The 14,852-nt window shown below is 35.3% G+C and overlaps 1 protein-coding gene and 1 pseudogene across 3 annotated transcripts in view; one reads left to right on the top strand and one right to left on the bottom strand.

The window, feature by feature from the left end:
* Positions 1 to 14,852, bottom strand: part of BRWD3 (bromodomain and WD repeat domain containing 3) — a 126,681-nt gene that overhangs the window by 30,367 nt on the left and 81,462 nt on the right. For all 3 annotated transcript variants that reach the window (XM_012455736.2, XM_012455737.3, XM_064362832.1), the window contains 5 exons: positions 12,171 to 12,338; positions 9,767 to 9,953; positions 8,356 to 8,449; positions 3,462 to 3,611; positions 1,465 to 1,541 (listed from right to left, as the gene is read on the bottom strand). In XM_012455736.2, coding sequence (XP_012311159.1) covers positions 1,465 to 1,541; positions 3,462 to 3,611; positions 8,356 to 8,449; positions 9,767 to 9,953; positions 12,171 to 12,338 — 676 coding nt within the window. The remainder of the gene's footprint in view (positions 1 to 1,464; positions 1,542 to 3,461; positions 3,612 to 8,355; positions 8,450 to 9,766; positions 9,954 to 12,170; positions 12,339 to 14,852) is intronic.
* LOC105719571 (proteasome subunit alpha type-1-like) lies at positions 3,831 to 4,689 on the top strand (annotated as a pseudogene).

The raw sequence follows: 14,852 nt of genomic DNA, 5'->3' as shown, positions 1-14,852 counted from the left end.
CAAACACTACACTTAGGTTAAATGAAATTTTTTAAAAGTGTTTTTCTTTCTTCAACAAGAAATTAATCTTAGCTTACTGTAACATTTTTATTTTATACCTTTTAGCTTTTTTTGAGACTTTTATAACACTTAAAACACAAACACACTGTACAGCTGTATAATTTTTTTTCTTGAGACAGAATTTTGCTCTCGTCACCCAGGCTGGAGTTCAATGGCACAATCTTGGCTCACTGCAACCTCCACCTCCTGGGTTCAAGCAATTCTCCTGCCTTAGCCTCCCGAGTAGCTGGCATTACAGGTGTCCGCTACCACACTAGGCTAATTCTTGTATTTTTTGTAGAGATGGGGTTTTACCATGTCGGCCAGGCTGGTCTCGAACTCCTGATCTCAGGTGATCTGCCCGCCTCAGCCTCCCAAAGTGCTGGGATTACAGACATGAGCCACGGCGCTGGGCAATTTTTTTTTTCTTTATATCCTTACTCTGTAAGGTATTTTCTATTTTCAAAGTTTAAACATTTTTTCACATGTTAAAACTTTGTTTAAAAACTAAGACACAAACATTAGCCTGAGCCTACAGAGAGTTGAGATCATCAGTATCACTGTCTTCTACCTCCACATAAGTTTCGTCTTCCACTGGAAGGTATTTGGAGACAATAACACATGGAGCTTTTATCTCTGATGATAATAATGCCTCCTTTTGCAATATCTCCTGGAGGACCTGTCTGAGGCTATTTTACATTAATAATTTTTTACAAATAGGACGAGTACACTCTAAAATAACAATAAAAAGTATAGCAAAAACAGCATACTGGTGTGTACCTGTACACCCTGCTACTCAGGAGGCTGAGGTGGGAGGACTGCTTGAGCCCAGGAGTTTAAGGCATGCCTGGGCAACATAGCCAGACACCATCTCTAAAAGAATAAATGAAATGAAGAAAAATATAATATAAAAGTACAGCATAGTAAATGGAAAAACTAGTAACATAGTTGTTGATTATTAAGTACTATATACTGTACATAAATGTATATGCAAAACTTTTATATGACTGGCAGTGCAGCAGGTTGATTTACACCAGCATCCCTACAAACACATGAATAATGCTTTGTGCTACAGTATTACAATGGCTATGATGTCACTAGGTGACAGAAATTTTTCAGTTTCATTACAATCTTGTGAGACCACCGTCATAATGCACTCCGTCATTGACTGAAACATCATGCAGAGGGTGAGTATAATTGCCAAGATGTAGAATCTTGGATTTAAAAATAAGTTTATTTTATAGATGAAGAAACTAAAAGGCTCACAATGACATCAGAAAGATATTGGGAGAGCCAGGATCGCATCAGGTCTTTAGGTTTACAGCCAGTATCTTTTCTACTATAAAACACCATTTTAATTCTAGTATTGCCAAATTACTACAAGAACATAAAACTATTCAATAATTTTGGCCAAATTAAAACTACCTGGAAGAACTTTCGCTTTGCCATTCAACAACAGGATCCTCTACCGAAGCATCACTTGTGCCAACAGTTTCATCTTCCTACAACAAAAAGCCAGCAATTAAGATATAGGGTTATTACCAGCTAATGTATTTCTCATTAAAAAACCACTACTGTTTTATAGCATTTTTTAAATTCTGCCCTCAAAAAATGTTCTCCTTAAAATGCACATAATTATTATTCTAAGTATATCTGTAACTCACAACTAAGTCTACTAGGCATTTCTAAATTTCTGGCTTCATTATCATTGATATAAAACATCTTTTTAAGATTTCAAAGACTCAATAGATTTCTTAAGTCCAAATAAAACCCTCTTAAATACAATATCAGAAACATTATTTTTAAAATACCTAATATGTCTCTACCAAGTTAATAGAATTACTCCCCATTAAAAAATTTCATCTTTTTTATGTAAAATTTTAAATACAGTAGAGAGAATAGATAACCCATGTACACAATCTCCAGTTTAGATAATAATTCACTTCCTATCTTATTTTATCTATACCCTCACCGACTGTCTTATACTCTAGCATTAGTTTGATCCACATCATGACCAAAAAAAATCATTTTAACCATGAATATTTACTGAGATTAGGATTTGTTTTAAAAGCACAACCACGATGCCGTTACTACATTACATTTTAAAGGGAACATCGGGCCAGGCGCAGACAGATCAGGCCAAAGAGGATAGATCACTTGAGGTCAGGAGTTTGAGACCAGTCTGACCAACATGGTGAAACCCGTCTCTACCAAAAATACAAAAATTACCTGGGCATGGTGGCATGCACCTGTAGTCCCAGCTACTTGGGAGGACGAGACAGGAGAATTCTTTGAACCTGGGAGGCGGAGGCTGCAGTCAGCTGAGATTGCGCTACTGCACTCCAGCCTAGGCAACAGAGCAAGACTGTCTTAAGAAAAAAAAAAGGGTGGGGGAAGCAGCAGTTCCTTAATAGTGATCATTCTTTTAATATCATGATTTTCATATGGGTGGGAGTGGGGCATGAATGGAGGACATCTTTTATAAGAGTTAGTTTAAGAATTGTGAATGGGGCCAGGCACAGCACAGTGGCTCACACCTGTAATCCTAACATTTTAGGAGGCTGAGGTGGGCAGATCACCTGAGGTCAGGAGTTTGAGACCAGCCTTGCCAACATGGTGAAACCCTGGCTCTACTAAAGATACAAAAATTAGCCAGGTATGGTGGCACATGCCTGTAATCCCAGATACTGGGGAGGCGGCGGCAGGAGAATCTCTTGAACCTGCAAGGCAGGGGTTGCGGTGAGCCGAGTATGAGCCACACTGCTCTCCAGCCTGGGCGACAGAGCCAGACTCTGTCTCAAAAAAAAAAAAAAAAAAGAATTGGGAATGGCAAGAGAATGAGAGTACCATACCATATATTGTCAATGCATGATTAAACCTTCATTATGCATTTAACAATGAAAGCTGTTAAGAGAACAAAAGGACTGGAGAACAGAAGAACAGGATGAAAAGAATTGCTATACTCTTTATTCATTACCATGAAAAAGGTAGGTCTGTGTAAAATCAACACTCAATGATCTCCGTGTATGGTGAAGTCAATAACGAAAAATGTGTATATTATGTCGATCAGACAGCCAACTAGTTCTGAAAATGTGTAACTTATTAAAGCTGTTTATATTCCATCTCTTTCCATTTCTAGGCTGATTTCCTCCTACTCTTTTTTTCACTGTCTCAAAGTTAAACTCTTGCTGGCATATTTGATACCCTCACCAAGACAGCATCTGAGGTGCAAATCCAAGAAGACACTTAAAGGAATTAAATATGTCCAAATATACCTACTAAATATATTATTAATGAACAAACCTCTTAGAAGAGTATCATTAAAATAATTTTCTATTAAAGAAGTGACCCTTAAACCCAAATGGATGATACAAACTGGGAAAAAGATGACTACATCAAATAAATAATAGTATATATCTAACCTCTGAGGAGCTGTCTGAGTCTTCCTGTACACCTGAATTTTGACATGATGCTTGTGAATTATGCTCTATGTTGGACCGTGTTTGGTAAGTATGCTGACGTTTGCGCTGTGTCCTTCGTAAAGAACGCCCACAGCTAGGCTCATAATCATTCTGTAAAAGAGACGAATAATTAACTTTAAAAAAGGAAAAGCTCAGTAAACACACAATAAAGCAAATTAAGTGGAGAGTAGAGGTGAATAGGAGATGAGAATAAATTCCCCAAAAGAAAGCTAACATATAACTATACTTATAATATTTAACCCACTTTCCACTAATATTGATCACTCCTAAAAATTCTGGGTTGCAAAGTCCCATAGACTTCTCTGTACAATGCAGGGTGATAGTTTAGGCAGAGACTCCTTGATCCTGAGTTTTGCTAGAGGCTGCAACCAGGGCTGTGCCGAAACCACGTTTGGAAACCAGTATGACGATGACATCATTGTTTGGAGCAGGAGTCATCAAACTGAATATGCAATGGAAGCTGATAAACAAGGTTCAGCCACAGTTGGTCTGAAATTAAAAACCCATGCAGTATTGGCTGCATTGAAAAAGGCACCACTGGAGCTTGCAGTTCATCAGAAAAAAATTTTCCATGTTGACAACCGTATTGGTATCTCACCTGCAGGGCTTACTGATGATGCTAGACCGTTAGGTAATTTTATGTGCCGGGAATGTTTTGATTCCAGATTTGTATCTGATAGACCTCTTCCTGTGTCTTCTCTTTTATCTCTAATTGGAAGCAAGACCCAGATACCAACACAACAATATGGCTGGAGACCATATTGGGCTACTTATTGCTGGTTATGATGTTATCGGCCCTCACATTTTCCAAACCTGGCCATCTGCTGATGATTTTGACTATAGAGCTATGTCCATTGGGGCCCGTTCTCAATCAGCTCGTACTTACTTGGAGACACATTATGTCCAAATTTATAGAATATAATTTAAATGAACTGGTTAAACACGGTCTGGGTGCCTTAAGAGAGACAATTCCCGCAGAACAGGATATAACTACAAAAATGTTTCCATTGGAATTGGCTGGTAAAAATTGAGATTACAATCTATGATGATGATGGTGATAATGTATCTATTCCTGGAAGGTCTTGAGAAAAGGCCACAGAGAAAGGCACAACCTGCTCAACCTGCTGATGAACCAGGAGAAAAGGATGATGAACCAATGGAGCATTAAATGATAAGCCTGACTATGTATGTATTATCAAGTAAGTAATAACACTGGAAGACACACTGATGATACTAATTATCAGTAGAATGGTGGTGGAATGGTATGTTTTAGGAATCAGTCCAGATGTGAGTTTTTTCTAAGCAATCTCACTAAAATCATATAATGGGGTATGTTTTTCCCTGAGATGTCTATATAGTTACTTTCTAGAAAGTATATGTATCTGCACTAATGTTTTTATATGAAGAAAGTAAGTGTCTTTGTGATTTTAAAGACAACTAAAATAAAATTGTTTCACCTCCTGGAAAAAAAAAAGTCTGGGTTGCAAGAATTTGCCCATTTGTAATTTACATAAGCAAGACATTTCAGTCATATTTATGTATATATAATGTGTATTTATTTAGTTCTGTTCAAAAATCTAGAAAAAGTTTGTTAAAGTGCTAAGATATATAAGTGAATTTAATCATCTATACTTTTGTTCATTCTAGATTAACATTGAGGGCTAAACTCTGATCTTTTACTTCTCTTCCCCAAATTTCTATCTAAGAGGTCTTTTGCAGGGGTGGGGAATGGGGGGATGTTCCATGCCTTACAAACCAAGTCTCATCAGAGGGATTTTACTTAACACTATATAACGTGTTTTAACTTTCCAATCTGACTCTGGCATAATATCGTACAACAGATAAAGAAGGAAATCAAAGTATTTTAACCACAAATATGTTTCTTTGCCATATCTTGAAATAGCCCTGTAAAGCTGTCTTTGTTGGGAAAAGCAACATTCTGTAGACCCCTTTCTCTTTCCAGGCCTTTTTCCTGATACAGGAGAGAATCAACCAAGAGTCTGGCACTTTTAGTTAAGTCGGATAAGAAACATTTGCAATCTACTTTCAGTGAAAAAAGCTACCTACAGGCTTCTTCTGCATAATGAGAATCTCGGTCTCTAAAACTCTTTAATCCAGACATTTCCTTCTATTGATTCTAGGTCTTCAGACAATACTTAACTCTTTCAACTAAATGCTATTTAGAAAATTTTTGAATCCGCTTATGACTTGGAACCTCCTCCGTCACACACCCCCTGCCTTTCTGGACTGAACCAATGTACTGTCTTACATGTACTGATTGATGTCTTGTCTCCCTAAATTGTATAAATCCAAGCTGTAGCCTGACCATCTTAGGCTTATGTTCTCAGGACCACTTCTTGAGACTGTGTGTCCAGTCACTGGTCACTCATATATGGCTCAGAATAAATCTCTTCAAATATTTTATAGAGTTTGATTCTTTTGTCAACAGCATTCTTAAGATTCTTAAGAGCTGAAAAGGATCTTTAGAATAAATTTAGTCCACTCTCCACCCCATCACCTCTGAAATACAAAACTAGGTCCAGGAGAGAGTTGTATAAAATAAAAATGAAATAATAAATTTTAGATTACTTCTAACAACAGAAGGGAAAGGACTCAAAACAATCTTCATACAAAAAGTAACAATTTAATTTTTGGAACTTAAATCTAAACTCTGCTCTTTTTTTCTTCTCCTGCTCAAATTCCCATCTAAAGGGTCTGGAGAGTCATGCCTTAGAAACCATAGTCTCATCAGAGCGGTTTTATTTAACTCTATATAATGTGGCTTTACTTTTCCAACCTGAATTTGGCATAACATCACATGACAGAAGAAAAGGATAATCAAAATAATTTAACCCCAAATGTTCCTTGCCATATCTTGAAATAGCCCTGCAAAATTGTCTCTTGTGGGAGAAAACCTACATTCTGCAGAGAATCTCCTTCAAGAGAAAATCAACTAAGAGTCTGGCACCATTTTAAGTCTAATAACAAACATTTACAACCTGTTTTCTCTGAAGTTTGCTACCTGGAGGCTTCATCTGCATAATAAGAACCATGGTCTTCACAAACCCTTATCTCAATCCATACATTCCTTTGTATTCATCCCAGGTCTTTAGATAAAAACACTTTCAGCCAAATTCCAGTCAGAAAATCTTTGATTGGAAATTGACCTGGAAGCCCCCCACCTCACTTCCAGTTGTCCTGCTTTTCTGCACCAAAACAATGTACATTTTATATGTATCGATTGATGTCTTATGTCTCCCTAAAATGCATAAAACCAAGTTGTAGCCCAACTATCTTGGGCACAAATTCTCAGATCTCCTAAGGGCTGTGTCCCGGACCACTGGTCACTCATTTTTGGCTCAGAATAAATCTCTTCAAATATTTTAGAGTTTGAATCTTCGTCGAAGGCACCCACACACACACAAATTCATCCCATGTTTAATTCCTTATATCCCATTAAGGATTAGTTCTACTATTTGTGGACAATAATAGAAGAAAAGAAATTGAGTTACTATGGATAATTTACTTGTGGTTATAATAAGAATTGGCAGTATGCTCATTTGGTTAACAGGTCAAAATAGAGATTTAATTTTTAATGACTAATATTTTAAGTGAAAATTATTTTATTCTAAACTTTGCAAATATAAAACATTACTATGGATATTCCATTTAGCTAAGCTGCAACCCTAGAATGTAATTAGGAGCCAACAAGTTTAAAAGTATATGTAAATGTTTCACATTTTCGACATAAGTAAAAATATCTATAGACCTAAGTACCCTGTCCATTAGTCTCAGCCAAGTCTGATGTTTGCAAACATCAGCTTAGTAGGAAAAAAGAACAAAAAGTCATTGTTCTAAGTCATACAAAATCTCTAAAAAAAAAAAAAAAAAAGCTAATCAAAGAACAGCAAATAAACTAACAAAACAATAAAGTTAATTTCTTAACAATAAAAGTTAAGAAAGCAAACATCAAAATGATCTAATATTTGCAGATATCCATTTCATATTTATCTAAATTTCTGTTTATCAATTCTGGAAAAAAAAATTAAAATTCAGGGTCCATTACCCAGATTTGTTTAACAACATCAAAATCTTCCTAGACTCTTCAAATTACCACACTCTATGGAAATTATGGTTAAATTTGGGAACAAAACCATATATTTGATGTACCTAAGATATTGGCAATCCTGCCTTCTGCTTAGCAGTTTCTTTAGCTAGTACGTTGCAATGTACAGATCATATTTTGCTCCTAAATGATTAAGTAAGCCAGGAATGAGCCTAGGGTAGGGATCAGCAAACTTTTTCTGCAAAGGACCAGAGTGTAAACATTTTTTTGGCTTTGCAAGTCATACAATCTCTGTTACAACTATTCAGTTCTGTCTTACAGCCTGAAAGCAACCATGTACAAGACATAAATAAGTAAATGTGGCTGTGTTCTAATAAAAAATAACAGAAATAGGTAGCAGAACCGGTTTGGCCCATGGGCTATAGTTTGCCAACCTCTGGCCTAGGGTATCTGATCATTTGTTTTACATTCTAATGAGTGATCTAGTAATATACTTAAGGTTCTACCTTGACCATATAAAAATGGTATTTTAATACAAATATACCTAAAATAACCACATGTCCTAGATTTTGGGGGACACGCTTGACTTGTAACTTTATTCTTATTAGTAATAATCATATATCTCAATTTGTGGCTCAAAAAGTAGGTTCCCTATATGCAGACCCTATTAAAATAGTCTCCTAATACATAACTGCTGTCTCTAAAAAACCTATTATCTGCAAATATTTGCAAATAGTGTATCCCAAAGTACTGTAAAACTATACTTACCCTTTGAGTAGTATAAGATGGCTTTTTCTTCTTTTCAACTGTATAAAGACAGATTTCTATGTCACCTTTTGTAGTTCGACATTCCTCTTGTACCCTAATTACAAGTTAAAGGTCAAAGTAACAGAAAATCATCAAAAAGAAAACCAATCATCTAAGAATCAGATAAAAATACTTTTAAACATATAATTTGCCACTTGAACTTTTAGGTGTATAATTCAGTGGCATTAATTACATTCAGAAAGTTGTGCAACCATTACCGGCATTTCCAAACTTTTTCATCATTTCCAAGATAAACTCTGTGACCATTATGCAGTAATTCCCAATTTTCTACTTCTTCCTAGCCCCTGATAACCTCTAATCTATTGTATGTCTCTATGAATTTGCCTAGTCCCAATATTTCATTTAAGTGGAATCATACACTATTTGTCCTTTTGTCTCTGGCTTCTTTCACTTAGCATGTTTATCCATGTTGTAGCAGGTATCAGAACATCATTCTTCTCTGTAGCTGAATGATATGCCATTTTGTACATATACTACAATTTGTTTATCTATTCATCCATTGGTGGATAATTGAGTTGTTTCTACCATTTGGTTATTGTGAATAATGCCACATTGAACACTGGCATACACATATCTTCAAGTCCCTGCTTCCAATTCTGCTTCTAATATTTTGAGTAAATAATTATTTATTACAAAGACATAAATTAATTATGGCTTTTTTTGTCTTATTACTGCTGCCTTCTTATAGCAGAAAGCAGAAGAAAAGGAGAAACCAAATTGATTTCGCTACTTGGTTGATCTGGTAAAAGGCTTGGTTAGGAAGATACTTGATTAAAATGAATTGTATTCTCCATAAATGTCTTTTCTAAATTTCTTTCCAGTTGCTGTGGAGTATCTGAAAGTTGTTACTACAGTAAATGTTAGGGTTTACAAATATGAATAGGGATGCTAAGTTTGAAATTAATCCTAATGAAATCCTTTTATCCAATGAAGTCTACCTAAATGACATTTCTAAAGATACTCTGAACACTAGCATCTAGCAAATAATTGTACTCCCAGACTGCTCCAATGTGTGTCCATATATCACTCACATATTTAATTGCATAAGACCTCATGAGTTCTTCCTTAATACTATTTGTATTCTTTTCTTCTAATCTAGGCTATAAACTCCGAATGGAGATAATGTTTTGCATTTTCAGTATTCCCCAAAGCATTCAGCACAAAGCTGAGCAAATTGAAGATAATCATTATTTGTTATGGAATGAACTCATTGGAATAATATGGAAAAACTAATGCATGATTAAACTATATTTAAAAATGCCTCATTTACTAGGCTAACATAGTACATTTCAATTTACTTCCTAAGACTAAAGCTTTAAATTTTCTTCTAAATGTTACCTTATTGACTCACCTACTAACCCCATTATTTAGTTCATTGACCACCACTCTTCTGCTCCATGCCATGAGATCTCTTTCAGTGGCCATCTGGCTCCGAGGAGCATTGTTATGCATTTGTCTAACACCTTCAATTTGACTACTATGCCTGCGAAGCGCGATGTTTGGGGAAGACGATATGTCCATGTTTGGACTTCTTAGAGCTAAAACAAAAACAAGGAAAAGTACCACTTTCTGAGTAAAGGCACCATAGTTTTCCAGATCAGAGCTCTAAATAAAACAGTAGATTCAAAGATAGCAATGCCTTAAGAATTGCTATCCCTTTGTTCTACATTTTCTGTACCTCCTTTGTGTTTCTGATATTGTTATAAATAAAGCAGGCACTCAATAAATGTTTAAAACTTCTATAGTTCTTTTTTTTTTTTTTTTTTTTGAGACAGAGTCTCACTCTGTTGCCAGGTGCCAGGCTGGAGTGCAGTGGCGCGATCTCAGCTCACTGTAACCTCTGCCTCCCGGGTTCAAGCAATTCTTCTGCCTCAGCCTCCCAAGTAGCTGGGACTACAAGCGTGTGCCACCACGCCCAGCAAATTTTTGTATTTTTTAGTAGAGATGGGGTTTCACCATGTTGGCCAGGATGGTCTCCATCTCCTGACCTTGTGATCCGCCCGACTCGGCCTCCCAAAGTGCTGGGATTACAGGCGTGAGCCACTGTGCCCGGCCTATAGTTCTTTTAATTTTTTTCAAAGTAGTTTCACATCTGACATCTACCAAATGCTCACTGAATATTAAAAAATGTATTCAACATGATTTGCAAATTCACAAATGTTTATTAGTACTAGTTCAGGAAGCAGCTTTTTGATCTAAATTCTATCTTTGTTCGCTCCATTACAATGTTTCTGGATAAAGCATCAATAAAACTTTCAAAAATGTTAAGATTCAAAGTGTAAGTAAATATTTTTTAACATCAAAATTTCATTTTTAAGATTGATGAGCAAAGAAAAAAGAAAACAAAGTAACGGAATTTTTCTTTTTCTTTTTAATAGTCCAGAAAGGTTCATGTTAGTTTATTTTTCTTTTATTTACAAATAAAACACAAATGGAAACTGAAACATCCAACTGTTAAAACATCAGAAAAATTTCAAAACAAATGAACATTACAAATAGAAGTCAGTAGGGTCTCTTGGTTAATATCCTTTCTAATCTGTCCACAAAAACCTAGTATTGAAGGTACAACAGAATACTGATTTCATTAACGGATGTTTAAATCAGGGCTCTAAGAAAGTTTTACGTCTCAGGAATAAAGGGCCTATATGTAGATGATTATCAGCCCATTTGTCATCTTGTTCCAGGTTCAGAAAAGCTTGTCTGAGTTAGGTGTTCAAGTGACCCAAATGAACTGCTTTAATTTTAATTTTACGAGATATTGAAGAAATCAGGAAATGAGTAAAATACCCTGTGAATCACCACAAATTTAAATCACCTTATTCATTTCCATGGAATCTAAAATGCAATGCTACAGAAATAAATGACTCTAGTTACAAATATATAAAAAGAAACAAATCTGAAAAAAAATCTCATAAGATGACTACATTTAAAAATAAAACTAATAGCTCTTGATACAAGCTAAGACTTATATAAAACTCAGATGCCCTGGCACGTTTAATGTAAAGGAGGAGATACAGGCTCAGCACGGTGGCTCACACCTGTAATCCCAGCACTTTGGGAGGCTGAGGCAGGTGGATCACCTGAGGTCAGGAGTTTGAGACCAGCCCAGCCAACATGGTGAAACCTTGTCTCTAAAAAAATAAAAATAAGAAAATATTAAAAATAAATAAATAAAATTTTTTTAAAAAGGAGGAGATACGATAGGATATAATATTCATTTTAAGATAGAGTAATTAAATATACAATAACTTGTACTGGTATTAAGATCAAACTGTTATAAAAGTCAATTCAGAAGCTGCATCTGTATTCCCTAAGAGGGCTTCTTGTCTTCAGAGGATTTCTTATTTTCCAGCATATTTTTTTTAAAATTCAAGAGAAGAACTTGGCATTCTGCTTTCCTATCTACAAAAGAGGAATTGGTAGTAATTTCTAAACTTAAACTAGTTTTAATTTTGAAAACTGTATAGGTTGGTTCCCCTACAAAAGGGCTACATTTACTGTAGCACTTCTCTTCTTAAAACAAATGTAAAGATTACACAGTGTATTAAACTACATCACCTGTATTTCTCAGGAGACCTTAAGTCATTTTATCCACAAATGACGAGATTATAAGACTTCAATGTATCTGATATCACAGTTGTAAATTAATAAAAATGTTATTTATAAACATAAAATATTTTCCATGTAATTATTTGGTAAAAGTAATATAATTACAGTACATACACTACCCCCTTTACAAGTATAAAAATACTTACCACCATTAACAGAGTATGCTCTATTAACTGGAAAATGTGGAACATCTCCTTCATTAATTAGTCTCAGGTCTTGTTCTCTCTGTAGCTCCCTGATTATTCCATCAAGAATGCTCTCATCTTGGTCATTGGTTTGCTGCCCAATTACCTGTTCTACCACCTCACCATCACCTTAATGAGACCAGATACAAAGCCACAAAATTACTCACATTTTAGTATACCTTAAACACAGTAAAACAACCTATCAATTTCTACACAATGACTAAGAACAGGATTAAACTGGAAATAAAGTATATATCAAATGAAACATATTATTAAAAACTTGAAATATTTTTGATGTACTAGCTTATGTGTCTGACTTAACCAATGTTCCCAAATTAGACATTATTATGAGGACCTTTTCATCTATAAAAATACAATCATGTGCTGCATAATGACACCTTAGTCAAAGATAAACCACATATACAACAGTAGGCTCATAAGATCATAATGAAGCTGAAAAATTCTTATTTCCCAGTGACATCATAGCCTTCATAGTGCAATGCAGTCCTCACATGTTTGTGGTGATGTTGGGATAAACAAACCTACTGCACTGCCAGTTATATAAATGCATAGCACATACAATTATGCACAGTACATAATACTTGGCAATAAATGACTATATTACTGTTTTATGTATGCACTATACTATACTTTGTATCATTCTGAAATGTACTCCTTCTAATTACTAAAAAAAAAAATTGCACTGTAAAACAGCCTCAAGAAGGTCCTCCAGGAGGTAGTCCAGAAAAAGGCATTGTTATAAGGGATGAAAGCTCCATGTGTTATCGTCCCTGAAGACCTTCCAGTGGGACAAGCAAGATGTGGAGGTAGAAGACAGAGATATTGATGATCCTGACTCTGCGTAGACCTAGGTTAATGTGTTTGTGCCTTAACTTTTAATTAAAAAGTTTAAAATGCAAAACAATAAAAATTTTAAAAATAGAAAAAGCTTATAGAATAAGGATATAAAAATATTTTTATACAGCTGTAAAATATATTTGTGTTTTAAGCTAAGTATTATTACAAGAGTCAAAAAGGTAAATAACAAAAAAAACCTAAAAAGCGTTTCAATTGGGAGGTCGAGGCGGGTGGATCACGAGGTCAAGAGATCGAGACCATCCTGGTCAACATGGTGAAACCCCGTCTCTACTAAAAATACAAAAAATTAGCTGGGCATGGTGGCGCATGCCTGTAATCCCAGCTACTCAGGAGGCTGAGGCAGGAGAATTGCCTGAACCCAGGAGGCGGAGGTTGCAGTGAGCCGAGATCGCGCCATTGCACCCCAGCCTGGGTAACAAGAGCGAAACTCCATCTCAAAAAAAAAAATAAAATAAAAAAAGTGTTTCAAGTAAGCTAAGGTTAATTTGTTACTAAAGAAAGAAAAACATTGTTTATATACATTTAGCATAGCCTAAGTGTACAGTGTTGATAAAGTGTACAGTAGTGTGCATTAATGTTCTAGGCCTTTACTTACTCACTGAATCACCCACAGCAATTTCCAGTCCTGTAAGCTCCATTCCATGATAAGTGCTTTATACAGGTATACCATTCTTTATCTTTTATACCATATTTTTACTGTACCTTTTCTGTCTTGATATGCTTACCTATAAAAATATGTACCAAGGTATTATGATTGTCTATGGTACTCAGTGCAGTTACAGGCTGTACAAGGTTGTTACCTAAGAGCAACTAGCTATGCCATATAAGAGTTCTGAGTAAGGTTTAAACAAGTTCAACCACAGATACCTAAAATGCTTTACGTCCCTCTTTTGTGAAAATTTCCTTTTTGAAAGAAGTCAAAATGATGATCTTTCAAATACTGTCTTTGATAACATTTTAGTGTTTTAATGAATACAAAGTTATTTTTTATATACACTGAAACTTAATGATTATTTCTGAATGAAAATGTTAAATCTTTTTCTAAGTATATCATAGCCCTGGTTTTCATCTTGTCCCCTAGTCAGATTACGGAGTAACCAAGTTATCAGATCTTACAAGAAATGCAGTCTGATAAATTAAACTTTCTTATTCATATGTTTTCAAGTTTATCTCCCATTTAATTAATAGTCATACCTTTACTCCTTGGCTAATAAATAGGACATCATCACAGCAATTACTGGTACATGTATAATATCATTTATCTACTCTACAACTTTTATGAGCAAGAACACAAAAAGATTTACTGCATTTCATTCTATAAGGATCAGCTAAAACCTTAATTCCCTAAGCAAAGATGAAATTCTACTTGCAAGTCAGTAACTTACTAGCTTATACCTGAAGACAACCTACAAGTACCAAAGTAAAATATGAAGGCATTTTATGTGGGGGTACAGGGCAGTATAAATAACGTTAATATGAGAACCAGAAGAGAACAAGTTGCTTTGATAGAAAATAGACTATTCTAATGTTTTATTCTACTATCTTCCCATCATGTATCACATTCATATCTGCTTTTCCAGTATCTCCCAAGACTGAGTGCTATTTAAATAGTCACATTCTCTTACCCACCCAATAACTCTTTGCAGTTCAAACACGACAGCTAAATAGCTACCTCCAGTTTGGCGGGGGTGGGGGTGTGGGTGGTTTTTATTGAGACAGTCTCACTCTGTTGCCCAGTCTGAAGTTCGGTGACGTGATCTCAGC

This window comes from Aotus nancymaae, unplaced genomic scaffold (genome assembly GCF_030222135.1).
Source record: "Aotus nancymaae isolate 86718 unplaced genomic scaffold, 86718_ANA_hifiasm-v0.15.2.pri h1tg000004l, whole genome shotgun sequence".
Taxonomy (NCBI): domain Eukaryota; kingdom Metazoa; phylum Chordata; class Mammalia; order Primates; family Aotidae; genus Aotus; species Aotus nancymaae.
The sequence above is the reverse complement of the archived record's forward strand: the minus strand, read 5'-3'. Positions and strand labels throughout refer to the sequence as shown.